Source organism: Leptopilina heterotoma, unplaced genomic scaffold (genome assembly GCF_015476425.1).
Source record: "Leptopilina heterotoma isolate Lh14 unplaced genomic scaffold, ASM1547642v1 Lhet_32, whole genome shotgun sequence".
In the NCBI taxonomy this organism is placed as follows: Eukaryota; Metazoa; Arthropoda; class Insecta; order Hymenoptera; family Figitidae; genus Leptopilina; species Leptopilina heterotoma.
In genome coordinates this window covers 1,503,573-1,522,553 of record NW_025111017.1, presented here as the reverse complement: position 1 = coordinate 1,522,553, position 18,981 = coordinate 1,503,573, and the positions used below count along the sequence as shown (strand labels likewise).

Below are 18,981 nucleotides of genomic sequence, written 5' to 3'. Positions count from 1 at the left end.
ACTTATAATCATATTAAGCTAACAAATTTTCAGTGGCTCAATTATAAATTACAATTGAAGAATTAGATTAAAGTTACGGTCATAATGTAGTAAAAGTATTAAACTAAAAAATTAAATTTATGGAACAATTAAAATTTTTAAGTTTGTACCTCCTTCATCATCAGAATCCGAAATAAAGCTTGTTTCTTGCAAACTTTCTGGGGCGATTACTTTGTATTTCTCTTCCCAATTTTTGTTATCATGCGTTTCGCTATCGTAAGATAGTCCTTTCAAAACTTCTATTACAGATATATATCCTAATTTTTGAGCGATATTCAGTGCTGTTAATCCATCCTAAAGAAACATTAATTATAAAATTAACTTCAAATGTAAGTATTAGTAACATTAAACATATTATTGTAAGGGAAATGTATTAAATCCTTTTTGCAAATAACAAAAAATGACAGTACTGTAAGCTACTTTTTTAAAATTTTTTCAACAAAAGAATAAAGTTCACTGTCAATCCCTTTTCAAAATAAGTTGAAGGTCAGCTTTATCCTACACTTCCTTATACAAATATATAATAGGTAATGTATAATTACATTCGTGTGTGCTCTGTGTGAAGCTTGTCCTTCTATAAGAGCAGATACAACGTGGGCATGTCCTTGTTGAGCAGCTTGATGTAATGGAGTGTAGTTTTGGTTAGTCTTAACATTAATTTCAGCAGAATGTTTTAATAAAAATCGTATCATTGATAAATTTCCAAAATGCGCTGCAATATGTATTGGTCTATAACCAGTTTGTGTTTCTTTTTCAATATTTGCACCATTTTTTACTAAAATTGAAGCTACTCTAGTAAAATCTTCTTGGGCACATAAATGTAAGGCTGTGAGTCCATTCTGTAAAAAACTTTATTTAAATTTCTAAATTAGGGGGGAAAATTTTTAATTCTTTAAAATTAAATATAAGATTTTAAATTATTAATTAATTTCAAACTTCTGCCATAACATACTTGAGATAAATGTTCAAACATTAATTCAGGATCCGGATGTAGCAACTGCCACTACGCTTTGTCGCAAAGGATAATACCAGTCAGGTAGCAGCGAGGGGTCCATAGAGGCGCTCACTGCTCACTGACTGGTATAGTCCTTTACGACGGCACGTAGGGGCAGTTGATACGTCCGGCCCCTCAATTATTAATTTTTCAATTAATATTATTAGTTTTTAATTTGAAATTATTTTTCTCTTATACACACTACGCTACCCTATCTAAAGTATATCTTTGATTTCGTTAAATTAGAAGCTCAATTATAAGACGAAATTTGAATAAAAAATTTAAGTTATATAATGAAAACAACAGTACTAATTCTTTAGAATAAGCATTTTTTATCCGTAAAATTAATATTTTTTATATATTACCTTCGCATTGTAATTCGGATCAGCGCCATGATCAATCAATAAATTAATCATATCATAATGTCCCTTTTGTGCACTTAAATGTAATGCAGTATAACCAGCTTTCGATTCAACGTTTGTTTTAGCCCCATGCTCTAATAAAACAGTTGCTGTATCCATCTAAAAGAAGTATTTAAGGATGTATTAGATCTTTGTAATTTAATAATTAGGCAAACGTTGCACTTATTAATGATATGGTATAGAAAGTCTATGGGACATAGTTGACATCATTTTATTTTTTTTAAAAATCCTTTGAACTGTTTACACAATAATGTCTATACATTTTACATGTTTTCAATTGAATAGAGTAAATTTGAAATTTTACCATTACACATCAGGAATTTTTACTTATGAAGTAAAATAATCGATGTGATCTTGTTTGAGTTAATATTATATTTGGAACTATGATATTAATATTAATTATCACATTACCTGATTCTTTCGTGCTGCAATATGTAATGGAGTATGACCATTTTGAGAAGTAATATTAGGAGATGCTCCTTTCTCCAGCAATAATTGTACAACATTTGGATGATCATAATGACAAGCCAAGTGTAATGGAGTTATATTATTCTGAAAAAAAATTATTTGGAAAAATTTTAAAACCTACTGAAGTTCTGTATTCATTTGTGACGCGATCTGAAGAAAGGAACCTTAGAAGCAAATCACTTTAAGGTTATGTTAGTGTTAAATTTTTCTTGATTGAAAGTTTCTTTTCACTTTTTTTAAACTAAAATCAGTGTTAATGAAATATTTTAGTTTTAATGAAGACTAAAACATCAATGATTATTATTGACAATAGATCCTTTTTTTGTATTTTCATTTAAAAAATTACAAACATAACCTATAATTTTTTGCTTCTAAGGTCCCTTTCTTCAGATCGCGTCACATTTATGTAAGTCATAAAAGTTATTAATAATGAAATTTTTTATTATGAATAGATTCCTAAAAAAGTGCGCTGAATTGTTATTTGAATTTTCAATTTTTTAAATATATGTTGATCTAATAAATAAAATATACAAAATTTAGAATTTCCTAAACCAACCTTTCCTTGTGCATCTAGTTTGCTTTCCTTTTGTAAAATAATTTTGCAGACATTCATGTTTCCGTATTTTGAAGCAATATGTAAAGGTGTAAATCCATTTTTCGTTACTGCTTTAATAGATGCTTTATTTTCAAGAAGAATAGCAGCAACCTGTTTAAACATATAGTTTATATAGTATATTTGATCATTTTCTTGTTCAAAATAAGTTTATTTTAAGTACTGTTAAATCTTCCTAAAGCAAAAAGTACAATGAAACAAATCTTTCTCTATAAGGACAACAAGAGGGAAAATTTAAGATTCTTACTTGTACTAAATCTTATTATATACAAATATAAATTTGCAGAAGTTGCAAAGTATGAAGATGTGATGATTAATTTAATCGCGCTCAAGTATTTTTTGTAGCAGATTCTATAAAGAATTTAGAACAAAAAATTGAACACGAAAATGTTAATAGATAACAATGCAAATAAGATGAAGGCCTATAACGAGGGCACAAAAAAGCATTTTAATAATTACCAAAAAGGAAAGGTTAATAAAAACATAAAAACACTTGGAAAAGTTTCATTCATTGACGACAAAACCCAAGAAAAAGCAGTAGATAATTATTCATATTATCGTATTCTTTCACCGTAGCACCTACAGAGAGACCGCTAAGACAAGGACCATGAGAGACTCTTGCGTCCGTGACCAATTTAGTGTTTCCCAAGAGGCTAAACACCGGGCGACCTTCCGGTTGATTGTGTCGGGTCGGGTAGCCGAGCTTAGGCCCTGGGAAGGAGCAAAGTTAAGAGTCAGTGGGGTTGAAATACTCCAGGCAGAACCGGAGGACGTGCAGATGGTCTTACAGCATCTCGAGGGGTTGAAACCCCACTTTGGAGACATCGACCTGGCTTTTGCTGAATGTCGATGGATCTCAGGTGGTTGACAGGAGCTTCCTCCTGGTTCTCCAGGTCCTTGAGAGACAAGCAAAGGCCATAGAAGCTCTCGAAGGCGGGTAACCTTTAAGGTGACTGTCCCGGATCATGAAGATTCAGAAAATATAGAGGTGAACGGAGAGCAAACATAATTCACAGTTTGCAAGCTCACTACTATACACAATAACTTGCATTATAGTAAAGGCGCCTCGTCTGCGGATCTGATATTGGTAGTAACTGACCTAGAAGAGATAGATAAGACGGCCGTTGTATCAGCATACTTCCCATATGACAAACTTCCCTCTGTTGCAATGCTATTAGGAAAGAAGTGGTTGATATTTCTCTCTGCTCTAAGAGCATTGGAAACAAGGTAAAAAGATATAGAGTTTCTAATGAACCTTCGCTTGCTGATCATTCACAGATTGTCTTTAAGGTGGAGTCTGCGGGTCGTTCTGAAGCGAAGTGGATTCGTTATCCCAGGAAGACGTATTGGGCTAAATGTAACTCAGAACTCAGAGAGACTCTTTCTGGTTTATCATGTAAGATTAGAGATCGTGAGACCATTGATAAAGTGGCAAGTAACTTTAAAAAGGCCATCAAAGCAGCTTATGGAAATAGCTGCAAACTGATCAAAATGTTTTCGGGAAAAGAAGAATGCTGGCGGAATAAGAAATTAGAACATCTCAGAAAAGAAACCAGAAGGGACTAAAAACGAAATGAGAAAAGCAAAACAAAATAGTTTGAATGCTTTCTGTTCTATCATCGAAAAAGGGAAGGAGGCAGCTAGGCTTGATAAGCTGCTTGCTAAAAACTCCGATGCAATCTTGTGCACCATGAAGATGCCTGATGGGAGCTTTTCTGAGTCAGACGATGAGACCTTGTCCTATTTGGTCAAGTCACACTTTCCGGGCTTTTCAAAGTCTGCAGAAAGCAGCTCCGATCCTAGGCCTCTGATTAACCTTCCGCAGCCTGATTATCGGTCTCAAAGGCAGTTGGCTAATAGGACCGTGACTGCTGATAGGGGCAGATGTCCCGTGAAATCTTTTAGTCCTTACAAGCTTCCCAGTCAAGATGGAGTCTTCCCTGTCCTTTTATAAATGATGGTGTAGGGCCATTGATTATGCTTGCTATGGCCAGTTTGACTTTACAGCGTTATGTGCCAAAATCGTAGACAGGTACGAAAGTTGTATTCATACCTGAACCGGACAAAAACGGGTATACCTCACGGAAGGATTTGCGCCCTATTAGCCTTACATCTTTTATTGTAAAATTAGTTGAAAGACTGATCGATAGATATATCCGCAGCGAGATCTTGAAGCAGTATCCGCTATACAAATGCGTATAGAACAAGATGCTCTACGGAGACAGCGCTGGGTAAAGCAGTTGATCTCATTGATGGACAAGTACAAAACCAGGGTTTTGCGGTAGTTTATGGGCACAAAAAGGTCTGTTAGTCAGGCCTCCCCAAAGTCTATAAAATTAGCTATGACAGCTTTTAATATCCCTACAGTAATTGTTGATAGGACTTGTCGTATCTTGAAGAACGGAGACCTTTTATCAACAAAATGGAACTCAATCCTGGAAGGAACAGTTAATTCTAAATACCTCAGAATGGAATCCTTTCACCTTTTCTTTTGTTCTTGGTAGTGGATGAACTACTGAGTCTCTTCACTGAGGCAAGGTTACACAGACAATATTTTTTTAATCGTTAGTGGCCTCCACCTTGATGTATTACTCGATGTGGCGCCAGAGGCATTAAACCGGGTAGATAGATGGTGCAAGAAGGTAGGTCTGTCTATAAATTCTGGGAAAACAAAAGCTGTTATCTATACCAGACGGTATTGGAGAAATTCTGGATAGTAAGCTGCTTTGGAAAAAGCACCTAGAGGAGAAGTGCAAGAAACTTACAGCTGCTCTTTGAAAATGCAAATGGGCCATTGGCAGTGACGGATCCAGAGTTTACTCTAGAAGGGGTCATCTTTCTTTAGATGCGGCGAGCGACGACCATAATTAGCTGACCTTTTTTATTTGTAAATTTTTCGTCCCAGAGGGGGTCATGACCCCCATGACCTTCCCCCTGGATCCGCCACTGGCAATTGGTGTCAACTAAGGTCTTAAACCGGATACACTATTATGGATCTATGAAGCAATTCTGCCTCTCACTTTTTTCTATTCTGAATACATTTTTTACTGAGTAAGAATGCCGATTCATTAAAGTTTACTATTAATTTAAAAAATTTCCCTAATCTCCGAGTGACCCGGTACTCAGATCAATAAAAGTTTATTTACTGAACCCAACTCATCCAGTAGGCATTCCTAGACGAGTTTTGATTCTATTGAGAGATATTTCAGAGTTCCTAGGCAAGTGGCATATTGTCTCAATGATTCAACCACTTTAATACATCCAGTTTTTTGGTAAATTCCGAAACTTACACCGCAGTCCACCTTAGAGCCATCCTTATACCATACTGCGTCTCCAAGTGGAATACACTTCTTTTGCAGTCTATTCTAGAAGGTATAAAGATCTTATGACAGGGTTTAAATTTCACCATTTTAATCATTCTATCCTGCACAATACTTAACTCTAGGAAAATTAGAATTAAAAGACGAAGTTTGGTGCATTTTCTACCAGACTTATACTTACCCTTTGCGGCTAGTCTGCTCATATTGAGTTCCTATTTTTCTAGATTATTTGCAAGACAATTGGTTACCTTCTGTTTAAGGGTTATTTTTACCCCTAAAAACCGTAAACGTCTTGATCTCGAGAAACGGCAAGACACGGGTATCTTTTTTTGCTCTAGTTTCCGAAAATCCTTGGTTCGTTCATGTGTGAAAAAAATTAACTTTGTCGGACGGTGGAATAATTAAAAAGGTAAATATCTGACACTCTCATAATGAACCTCATTTAAATTCCGAAATTGAGAATGTTACGTTGTACGCAGTTTCACTTCTCGTAAAAAACTCATTTTCTGTTTATCATCAGTTAAGGCCCTATTTTGTATCAAAAGTTATTAATGGAAATTTTTTTCTGTACCTCAAAACGTGCATAATAAAGCCTCAAAATTTTATTTTGATCCATAGAATAGTTTCCAAAAAAAATTCCCAAAAAAACGTTCATTTTTTAGTGCGCCTGGGTAGTATAACCCCTTAAAGAATTAAATACAAAGAACAAATTCTAGTTAAGTAGGTAATTATAAAATCATTTTTTTCTGTAGAAATTTAATGCGAAAATACTGAAAATATTTGAGGTTGTGTTTGCTGTATGTAAAATTTATTGAAATAACTAGAATTTTGTTACCACCAATTTGAATTGCATTTATTTTAATTTTTGTAATACTGTTCCATAATAGGGACGAAATTACGAAAGCGCTTCATAACTGGGACTTTTACCTTACACTGTTAAAAATCGAACTTCAACTTTACACAAAATAGATTGAAATGATGTTGTTTCAACCTCGAAAAGTGTGGATACTTTACCTAAATTACGCTAACTTATTGTTCCATTAACGTAAGTTCAATAAGTATTGTGTCTGAAGATTAAATATTGGGTCACTTTGATCCTTATATTGTTTTTATAAAAATAATATGAAACACGCAACTATACATATGTGCAGAAACAAAATATTTTGTCTAACATGCCTTGCAAAATTCATAATGTAAAAATATAATATAAGTAAAATATATTCAACAAAAAATCATTTTATTAATCATTGTACAATAAACAATAAGTGATTTTATAAAATTGTAAGTCGTGAACAATATATATAATATAAAATAGCAGTAATGATAAAATAAATAACTCTAAATAAAACTTAACAAAATGTGCTTATAAGATAATAAAAAGCTTAAATTAAATATTCACGGTGCCGTGCACAAAAAAGATACAACATATTTAACTCATTGATGTGATCCACTATTTCGGAGAATTCTTTGTACATTACCTCATCTTGTCCTTCTTTCGCTGCAATATGTAATGCTGTGTACATATCCTTTGTAGTTGTATCAACATCAGCACCATGTTGCAGTAAGAGCATTACTATATCAAGATTTCCTAATCTTGAAGCAATATGTAACGGTGTTTGTTGCTCCTGTAAAAAAATTAACAAATTTTGAATTACAAAAGATTTATCAACAACATTTTTAACAAATTTTGATATACACTGAAACCACACTTATTTGAACATGGCTCACGCAATTCGACACGAAGTGTCGCGTTTATTTGTACTTTGGTAGGCATAACTTATGTTGATGACGTAATTCGATAAATTGACATGATTGGCTGGTTTTGCTTGAACTCAACCAATGGGAATGAAAGTATATTTCCATTGGTCGCGTACTGCGCATGAGCTAAGACAAGTGGAGTTAGGACTGATCCTAACTGAAAGTAACTGAAGCGAAAACGGATTCAGATAAACGAGACTTTAAATAAGTGAGATTTCAGTGTAAGTGTAAATAGGTATTCTTCTCTTTTTTCACATTTCTGCTATTAGAACTGTTGGGACCGTTTAGCATTAAGAGTAAGTGACTTCCCAATACTTTTCAATAAAACGAAACACTTTTCTCCAGTGTTACGATCGAATTCGTAACTAAATATCCCTTCATGATAACAAAATATAAATATAAAATTTAAAAGAAAATATTTCCAGTGTTCAAAACCGTAATTCTTATTAAATTGAGCGAGAGCACTTATCGCGTATGAGATATCGGGATGAGTCGTTACTGACAAATAAGTCAGTGCTCCTATCAATTCGCTATATTGTAATTTTTCTTCCTTGGTGGTGATATCGACCCTTTTCGTGAGTTTGGTGCCTGTGTCTATCAGAGTCTTTTGATGCATGGTGACTTCTCCATCTTCCTGAATAAACTCTACTCCCAGGCAGTATGATGCACTTCCAAGATCTTTCACTTCGAATTCATTGGCTAATTTCCTACGAATTCCGTCAAATGTCTTTGTTCTCCGGGAGGTTATCAGAAAATCATTTACAATGACTGCTACTAAAGTGATTTCTTCCCCTATCCCGATTTGGAAGAGACATGGATTGGAGTTAGTTGGCGTAAGTCCTATTTCTCGAATGTTACTAGTCCTAGTGACTGAAACTAAGGTCTCTGTGAAGTGCACTCCTGATTGCTGATTGAAGCCTTGGGCGATTAGGCGGGATTTTTTTTCCTTTCAATGTCCCCATCTGGTTTTAATTTATTTCTTATAATCATTATGCTGCCGATTGTTGTTTTTTCATGTGGCGGATCGACCAAAGTCCAAGTGTTGTTTTTTATGATTGACTTCATTTCATCAAATATAGCATGAATCTCTTCCTCGACGTCTGGAATCGCAATTGCCTTCTTCACTAGTATTTCTGATAAAACATTTCACTTGACAGCATCCATTATCTCGTTTCGGTTTTGTTAGCCGGTTTCTTGTAATTTCCAAGTACTGATTCGTTGACCGGTTCTTGTACCAATATTTGGATTATCTGATTGTTTCTTTACGATTCCTTTTGGTCCACCTGGTTTCTTTTGCATAGTTTCTTGCGCTTCGATTTGGGATGTTCCATCTGAGTTTTCAAGGTCATCGTTGATTTCGTTGTCGACTGCGAGGAAATCGCTGCTACCGTCGTCAACTTCGTTGTCAAGTTCCGGAAAATCACCATCATTGTCATTGACGTTCACTTCATTGAAATCCTCAATTTTTGACACCGACAAAAGGTTCGTTCTTAAGTCCGGTACGTATAAAGCATCAGCAAGCGAAACGTTTTTTCGTCATCCCGCACTTTTATCGTTAACTTGTACGAACCCTTTTCCTAAAATTTGTGCTGTTGAGTTGTTGGCGACATTTAAAGTCCCCTGTTGGGAATCACTTATGTTCGCCACGAAACTGACACTATCGCTCACCTAAAGTTTTCGAAGTTATTAAAAGGCTAGATAACAGCATCACCGTTAACAAATCTTGATTTAATTGAATGTACATTTCACCAAGTTTGTCCACTGTGTCGAAAAAAAATTCAGATGATCCCGTATATTACTTCCCTCCACCATCTTGTGCAAGGTCAATCTTTCTAGTAAGGTCGCCGGTTCTTGCGATCTGACCTGGCGCTCAGATAGTTTTTCGACCGTGCTTGAAGTTGAGTTATTTCCGCTGCACCTTCTCCTACCTCGGGTTTAACTATTTCCCCGTTCACGTATTCACATAAGTCTGGCTTTATCAGAACTGCCTGCATCTGCAGTTTTCAAGTATCGAAGTTACTTTTATCTAGAAGATTGTCTTTTGACAATCTTTAATGTCCAGGGGACATCTATAAGACAACGTGCAGCTCATGTTGAGAAATTTTCTTTTTTACCACGTGATATTACTTAAGACACTTTTACTATTAGGCGAATCTATTAATTATTATTTAATAAAGCTAAAATAGTAAAAAAGTAAGAAAAGTATTTGGTACGAATTAAACGAATTTAATTTTGTAAAGAATGCTCTTGAATGGAAGATCCCCTATGGGTTAAACGTTAAAACCTCAAAACTCTCGTTTCCGCACAATTCAAATAAAATATTTCACAATATTTAAAGCTACAATTAACTATTACTTTAATTTTTGTAATTTAAATTGTTTTTCTAAATTAATAAAATATAATATAAAAATAATTGTTTACTCCCAAAATTTTAATTATCTTATCAGTCAGTCTGAATAGCAGTTAATGCATGTGAATGCAACCTTTTACATCAAATTTGAGATATTAACTAATCAGATACAACTTAATCGAATGTAACTCAGGCATCCAAAAATGGTTTTTAAAAACTTATTCAATTGGGTAAATGCAAAATTTTAATGTTAACATTGTATATGAGGAAAAATTATGTGCAAATAACTTACCCTCGCACGAGCATCAACTTTTGCTCCGTTTCGAAGTAAAATACGAATAATGTCTGTTTGTTTTGCTCTAGCTGCTAAATGTAATGGTGTTTCACCTCTGACTGTAGGAACATCAGGATTCGCTTCATGTTGAAGTAAAAATATGACAATATTCATACAGCCCATAAAACTTGCAACATGTAAAGGTGTGAGTCCTGACTATAAAAATATGTATCATTAAAAACATAATTCTTTATTCTTCAAAAACTAGAGTAATTTTTTCAGTTACTATTATGAACTAAATACATAAGATAGATAAAACCTTCCAGAGTTAAAAGAGCTACATTCAAAAGTGCAGAAATAAAAAATATATATTTAAAAACTTATAAAATCAGAATCACTTAGGGACCGTCCATAAATTACGTAAGGCATTTTTCTTAAATTTTGACCCATGCACCCACGTCTGTAAGGCTACGCAAGATTTTGAACCACCCACCCCCCCTATCTTACGTAAGTTTTTGCTTAGGTATTTTTTACGAGAATTTGCTAGCAGCAATGCAAAAAATTGTTTAACTAATAAAATGAATTAATAAACAAATGTTTGGTATTTAGTGTATAGTTCTGTATTTCTTAGAATATACTTAATTTATATAAAATTTATTAAACATATTTTACTTTGGTCAAAATAATAAATATTAAGGTACTACTACACTTTAGAATTTAAAAAAATTTTATTTTTTTATTGCATTTTTTGACTCTTTATGACTTTAGAAAACACTTCCTAAAGTATTTATAACCAATTGTAAAAAATAAAAATAAATTTTTCAAAAAATATTCAATTAATGTAAAAAGTCATTGACAAATTAAGTAAGTCTTTAAGGGGATGGTGGGGTCCAGCTTTTTGTTACGACCAGTAGAAACATTGGTGCTAATGTATGTAACAGTGTCTGAAATAAAAAAAATGGTGGGGTTTCAATTTGCAAAAGAATTTTAGATAATTTATAGATAGCCTCTAACGATACATATAAGTTTAAACGCGTTTTTCTCAAAATAACGTTTTCTCAAATTGCGGACAGTTTATCTCTGAATCTACTGAACCGATTTTAATAAATGATAACTCGTTTTGTTTGTTAGCATGTCCTGTGTGAGAATTTACCAGAAAATGGTCAAAAAATTAAAAAAAAAACCTTTTCGTAAACTAGAAAAATACTGAAAAACATAGTGTATTTTGACAAAAATTATTGAAACATCTGCTATTTTTTTATTTTAGTCGATTTTTCATTATTGGTGGTAGATTTCTATGCAAGACACCTTCCTTTTTAAAAAGCATTTTGGATTTTTTGTTTCCGATTTGTCAATCTTGAGATAAACTGTCCGCAATTGGACAACTAACTTTTTGGAGTTTCGATCTGAATGCTATCTGCAGATTATGATATTAAATAAAAATTAAAAACAAACCATTATTTTTATTCTCCAAATATGTACTAATATAAGCAAAAAAGTTTTTTAAATATTTATAATAAAAAACCTAAAAAAAATTTTTTTAATTTGGTCTTTTAAGAGCCTTCTAAAGTGTAGTAGTACACAATTAATACAATTTAATGCAGAAATTTAGCTTAATATTACCATCTTTGGCATTGGGACGCGTCGCGTCTTCGTTGCGTTTTGGCTCATTCTGGAACGACCCTATCATAGCTTGAGAATTTCCGAAATTTATGGAGTAATGTAAGAAAATATATCTTACGTAAGAAATTCGTTTAACCAGGTACCCACCCATGTAAGTTAACATAGAAAAATTGTCCACCCACCCAAATGACCTTACGTAATTTATGGACGGCCCCTTACCTCTGTCGTTGACTCAATAGATGCACCAAGCTTTACTAAAAGTTCCACAACTTTAATGCGATTTTTTTTGCAAGCAATATGTAATGGAGTGAAGCCATTTAAGGCTCTGGCGTTTGGATCTGCTTTCCTGTCTAAAAGTAGTTTTGCCACTCTAACGTGTCCACAATGAGCCGCTACGTGTAGAGATGTTAAATAATCTATCGTTACTTCATCAACTGGTGCTCGATGATACAATAAAACTCTCGCGGCATCTACATGATCTCCTTGTGATGCCATATGTAAAGGTGCTAATCCGTTCTGAAAACAATAACTTTAAAATAGGTGTCCAGATTGATTAACAATTGATTTATTGTTAGATTAAAAATAGTAGCATTAAAATCAAAATTTAAATAATGTTCGACATGAAATTTGAATCTCTTATAATAAATTGCTAACTTATTTAAAAAAAACTCACCTTCGATCGTGCACTTATAGGTGCGGAATTTTCTAAAAGAGTTGAAACAACTTCCTCATGACCAGATCTAGCGGCGCAATGAAGTGGTGTTAACCCATCCTTAGTTTTCGATTCAATAACTGCTCCATTTTCTAAAAGTACTTTTACCATATTGTTTTTTCCCCACTTTGCAGCTACATGTAATGGACTAATATTAAACTGAAAAAAAAACATTTTTGTCAGAGAGTTAACTTAATATTCACAGAGTTCATAATTGTTGTAAATTAAACTCGTATTATGTAATATATTATGATGATTTTTTAATCATCAAATTCTTATAAATGTTTCCTCTCAAGTTTATTTCATCAACGCGTCACATATTTATTAGGAATAGAAATATTATATATAAATAAGAATAGAAATAACTAGGAGTTTAATAATTTTAAAAAAATTTATTTCTCACCTTAGCTTGGTAGTTTACATCAGCACGTTTTTTTATCAGTAGCTTTGCAATCTCTTCATTACCATAGTGTGCAGCTATATGAAGAGGAGTAAATCCACTTTTTGAGGTAACATCCGGTTTGTGGTCATTCTAAAACAATTTTTCCTTTCATTAAAATATAATGATATTATGGTAATAAAAGAATTGTAATAGGTACTATTTTATTTATTTACCTTATGTAGGTATTTCATAAAAAAATATCTACATAACACATTATCTTACTGAAAGTTTTCTTAAAGCGCACTAGGTGAAATTCATTAGTAAGCTCAGTATAAATTTAGATCTTTCATATGTATAATATTCAATAGGGTAAAGTTATCATAAGGTAATAATTTATGACAGTTCACACTAAAAATAAGCTTGAACCCAGTGGGCACAGGAATGTCTTAAAAGACATTCTTAGGACGTCTTTTTAATAAGTGTGCCCACTGGGAAATGGTCATATTCCAGGTCTAGTTTACTTAAATGTGTTGTAAGGGGAACTCATCGTCTAATCCAATCTTGTAAAAAATATACAGAATTTTGAAACTCTTTTAAATATGTAAAATGAACAAATATACCTGAAGAAGTAAATCTGCTGCTTTGCAATCATCTTTTTTAGCAGCAATATGAAGAGCAGGAAGCCTTACTTTTCCTTTTGAATCATTTTCTAAAAGAACACTAACTACTTTATCATGTCCCTGCTGCATTGCAACAGCTAAAGGGGTAAAGCCATCCTGTAACAAATAAGAACAATGTTTGTTTAGAGTAGTTTGAAGTCATCGTTAGGGAAAAAATTAAAAATTCCACTTAAATATTTGAAAATGTTGTTCAGTATTTCTAATTTCAAATCTCCAATATACATGGAATCAATATAAAGGATTTTTGCAATTTTAAAATGTTTTTCAAAGGAAGAAAATAGTACTATCAGTAGATGATGCATCTTCTGAAATATATTTAATAAACCAAGCTTACCTCTGTTGCCAAACTTTGATTAGCACCATTACTGAGCAGAATCTTAACAACATTGTCATGATTTTCTTGTGCTGCCATATAAAGCGGTGTAAATCCATTCTGAGATTGAATATTGACTTGTGCTCCATATTGAATAAGTATATTCGCTGTCTCCGATTGACCAGCTGTAAATTAAAATTAAATTATGATCAATTGAATTTAGTGTGGGAATTTGAGTTTTTATTGCTAAAGAATTTTGGAGCAGCTTCAACGAATTACTTGAAACTTGGTAAGATTTATCTTTAATCGTTTAAAAGATATGAGCAATTAAACAAATTTTGAACAATTGTCATATATCTTATAAATAAACTATTATCTTGGCTCAAAAAATTGATTTTCTGAAACTTTATACAAATAAATGTAATATTATACTAAGTTTCAAATAATTTGGTAGGGATGCTCCAAAACTGTTTAATAATGAGCTGGAATCGCATGTATAATAATGTTCGAGAGTTGCGATGAATATTAATTCATTTATTGTGATCCCGTAATATTAGAATCATAACAAAGAAAATTATATTACCTAATGAAGCTATGTGTAAGGCAGTATTTCCCTTCTTTGTAGCAGCATCGACTTTAGCACCTCTTTTTAAAAGTTCTGTAACTATTTCCACATGACCATCCTTTGAAGCCAAATGCAAAGCATTTAAGTCATTCTGAAAAAATAGAATTATCGCATTTTAAGTTTTTAATTTTAAAACAATAATAAATTAAATTCACGATGTTTTCATACTGATCGGATAATGGAGGGAGTAAATATAATGTCGGATAATCAAAAAAAGGCGAAATCGTTGTTTTCTGATTGGTCTAGAGTAGCAGAAACAAATACTCCCTAGGGAGCAAAAATGATGTTGGATAGAGAAAACGGGCAAAACATTATAAGTACAGTTTTTTCTCTTTTTAATTGGTTTTTTGTGGTTGGGGCGACCGGGGTCTGTCCCGGTCACCGTCACGTGACAGATGTCTTTTTGTCCCTTGACGCACAATATTCTATTAATTTGTTTTAACAATTACAAAAAGATATACTAAACCATCATAAATATATATACTATACTAAACCATCATAAAAATCGATTTTCTGGCTAACTGATCCCTTTTCTAAGACCCGGTCCTATATTACCTTACTAAGCATTTTCTTAAGAAAATTTTAATATATTTATTTCAGTTAATCCCATTAATTTTCCAATGATATAACTCTGGTGGTGAGACACCTTATCTCGAGATCGATTTTTAAAAAACTTGTCCGACATTTTGAAATGTTTAAAATTGACATTGGATTAGAAGTCAGCGACTTCAGAAACTCTTGATTTGTGATTTTAGCTCCTCAAGTATCCAGATGATTAAGATGGAGGACTTAGGGACGCTGTGGAACTGGGAGAAAATGAGAATTTTTGAGAGGAAAGGGAACTGAAGAATGGGGATTGGCAGATTTAGGCGGAACCTCGAATTATTTCTTTATCATCTCAAGATCAACCAGAGGAAATCCTAACACCATCACCATGGAATCCAACAGAGCTTGTCAAGGAGGGGCCATATAATATCCACGACCCACCGGAAGAGGTAGAGGTGAAGTTAGAAGAAGATCCATTCTGGGATCCAATCCAGCCGTTCCTGTCTGTCTGGCCTGGCTGGAACACTTCATTCATTGTTGTTCCGTTTGCGTCATGAGATGGTGTTACGGTATAGCCAACGTAATAACGAAGAGTGCCCGATAAGGTGGACGTTGTGCGCTGCCTTGCAAAATTCTGTAGTGTCTACCGTACACAGGTGAATTTGTTGACGACCTTCCCGACAGGGAATGGAATTGGACCCTATCTCTTCGGACTCAAAGGAAGCAGAGGGTCCATTCGACTCATTCCGGAAGTCCAGGCGGCCCCTTAGAGAAACCCAGTTGGTAGGCAGAGGAGGACTCTGTCAGCTACCACTCTGGCCAATTTCGCTAACCAAGGTGGCGAAAATTTCGTAGGAGACATTATCCGACTGCGCTAAACCGTCGGTTGGTTTTTCTATGAGCTTCCAAAAACTCAAAAAACATGTTCCTTTAGGCCCTAAGATTTTTCTTATAAATAGCCTAACACATTTTGTCGCTACGCGATTGTGTTCGACGAATTTTAATTTGAATGAGTGGGGAGAATTTTGGTAAACGACTATGATAGGAAGGTGCGATAGTTCCCGACGAGTAGTCGTCAAGCAAGCATAAATTATAGAAACTATATTGTAATCTTTTATATATTCAATTTGTAATTAGTTTAATAAAGGCCTTTATGTATGTAATTTGGAATATTTATTGTGTTTATCAAAACGCCTTAAAGTAGTGAAATTTATTTAAAAGAGAGACTTTACGGCAGAACACATTTTTTTTAACGAAAGTCATATAATGAACTAAACAACAATATTTCGATACCTCAGTGAGATACAGTCCTATCTTCTGGTAATACTTAAAACAGTACCATCTTCAGGTGATACTTTATATCATACTGTAAAAAAGTAGGGTTACTATCTTAACTGTTTTACTATTTTTTTTATTGTTTATACTCCTGCCCTATTGGCCTTACGCACTTCGACAAGAGTCCCCGAGAAATACTTTTTTGGATTAAGCATAACCATTCTACATATTAAATTTTTCCTATAATTATATTAACCTAATTTTTGCGTCTACAGACGACTTTATTAGGAGTACTCGCATCCGCCTGGACTACCAGTCAAAGAGTTTTCTCACCAGAGAAGAGGGAAACTGTAGAAAACCTCTCCTGAGTACAACCGGTTTATCGAAAGTCGAGTTCTAATGGTGTGTACCGGACAATAATCGACGGTGCACATCATTATACCTTGACGTCAAACCTCCCGCTCAGATTGTCTCACGTGCCGGAAAAATACCAAGCCAAATGGGCGCGAACCAAGGGTACTTATACCCTCGGTCCTTATACGACCGCCAAGCGAGGCATCTATCCGACTGAGCTAATCTGTCGGTCTCTGTTTTATTATTTTAATAATAATTTATACTTAATGTTTATATATAATTAATTTTTATATTTGTAAATATTACGTGTCAAAACAATATATTTTTAAAAAGTTTTCATTGTAAATTTTGTAAAATTGTTATTTAATCTTCTTGTTCATATAGGAATCCACATAAGATCCTACACGGAGAAAAATTTATAGTAGTGGGTAACATAATGATGGTTAGGGTGACCATCTTTAATAATACGTATACAGACAGCTATCTAGATTGTAGTCACGAAGTATTATAAGGAGACGTATCACCTATGGGCGGCTCTAACGGAAAGTGGCCCCGTTTTCGGTATTCACGGTTCTCAAGTTTTCATGAACTTAAGTACACTTGCGCCAACCGCGGGAAAATTTGGTATTAAAATCACGTGGTTACATGTTTTTTTGCCGGTTATGAATATAACCTGAGGCAAATGAGGCATTCTCTAACATAAAAGCCACCCTAAAAAAATTTCTTTTTTGAAATGAAGTATGTTAGAGTATACATAAAAACAAGTACACTGGAGCTTCACTTATTTTCACCAAGTCCAAACAAACTGAAAGGCAGAGTCGCACTTATTTTCACTCTGAAACGTAATATTCGAGTTGATTTGATTGGTGCATATTCTCTAACATCAACCAATGAGAACGCACGGAGAACCTTTAAACTAAAAATAAGTGAGACTGGAAATTGTGAAAATAAGTGCAACTACAAATAAGTGAGACTGAAAATAAGTAAAGCTCCAGTGTATGTAAAGTAGGTTTTTAGGTCTGTGAAATGCGTGGTTGCCATGTTATCAGGGGCTCAATTTTTTTCAGTATAATTTTCAAATGGCAATATCTTTTACCCATATCAATGGATTTTAAAGTTGTATAAGTGTTTTTAGTAGAGAATTTTCCAAACTTTTGAATAAAATTACTAATTATTTAAAAAAATGTAATTTCATAAAAAAAATAAAAATTTTTTGTTTTAAATTTCCCCCCTCTTTCAACCCTTCAAATTTTTTCAAAAATACCCAAAAATGTTCCTTATTTAATAAGCTTTTTACCTTTCAAATGCCATTTTGGGACATTGAAATGCGTACAAGCTACAGATGATTTTGTAACCCGGTGCAACTCATCAAAAATTGATGAGTTGCACCGGGTTACCATAGTGTTGTGCAGTGACTGTCAATTAGGAATTTTTAGTAAAATATATTGTTTAGAACATGGGAAGTAGGTGCTTTACCTTGCAATATTAAAAATTCATTATTTAAAAAAAATTCTAGACTTCAAATATGTGGGCGAATCTCAGGAACTTTTAACCTTTAAGTCCCTCACATTATTTTCACTTAAACAGCCTAAATATAAAAACTAATGATTTTTAAATATTTACATGTTTTAAAAAAGAAAATAAGGATTACGATTTAACCATTGATATAAATTATTTTGTTTTTTTTCTATGTTTTTCTTTATTAAAGTTCACAATACCATGATTTTGCAAGTGTCACTTTCACTTTTTCTAAAGGTATTTTAACTGTTTAAATAAAGTTTTTTTGGAAAACACGTTTTTTACTGTTATAAACTATTTAAAAAATCTTAAGAATTCCATAAACAAACTTAAAAAAAGTAAAAATTAGAAAAGATATAATCTTCTAATAAGTGTCCCTCAGTTTTTGTGTCGCTGGTCAAATCAAAATGGTTTTATAAAATAAACATTAAAAAACTAAATGAAAAAATTTGAAATAAGAGGCACAATTGAATTGTAATTCAAGTTTTATGTGCGTGATTTTTATTTTTATTTTCAACTATATTTTAAGCAAAATAATTGTTGGATACTTGTGATACTGGTGTAGTACGGAAAATATGTCGCTGGTCAAATCATTAATTTCTCCAAAGTTTCTTATTTAATTTGCTCTAAAATTGGGGCACATATTACTTTAGATGTATTTAAAACTGTGCATATGTTTTTATTTATTCTAATTCTTATTTAATTATTTTTTTTA

The 18,981-nt window shown here is 33.2% G+C and overlaps 1 protein-coding gene across 3 annotated transcripts in view; it reads right to left on the bottom strand.

The window, feature by feature from the left end:
- The window catches only part of LOC122504792 (ankyrin-2-like), an 85,337-nt gene that overhangs the window by 21,669 nt on the left and 44,687 nt on the right, over positions 1–18,981 (bottom strand). For all 3 annotated transcript variants that reach the window (XM_043616038.1, XM_043616040.1, XM_043616039.1), the window contains exons 3-15: positions 14,532–14,664; positions 13,970–14,133; positions 13,576–13,731; positions 12,977–13,105; positions 12,535–12,732; positions 12,081–12,377; positions 10,257–10,454; positions 7,335–7,481; positions 2,480–2,629; positions 1,867–2,007; positions 1,399–1,554; positions 582–878; positions 150–333 (exon numbers count right to left, since the gene is read on the bottom strand). In XM_043616038.1, the coding sequence (XP_043471973.1) occupies positions 150–333; positions 582–878; positions 1,399–1,554; positions 1,867–2,007; positions 2,480–2,629; positions 7,335–7,481; positions 10,257–10,454; positions 12,081–12,377; positions 12,535–12,732; positions 12,977–13,105; positions 13,576–13,731; positions 13,970–14,133; positions 14,532–14,664 (2,350 nt within the window). The remainder of the gene's footprint in view (positions 1–149; positions 334–581; positions 879–1,398; positions 1,555–1,866; positions 2,008–2,479; positions 2,630–7,334; positions 7,482–10,256; positions 10,455–12,080; positions 12,378–12,534; positions 12,733–12,976; positions 13,106–13,575; positions 13,732–13,969; positions 14,134–14,531; positions 14,665–18,981) is intronic.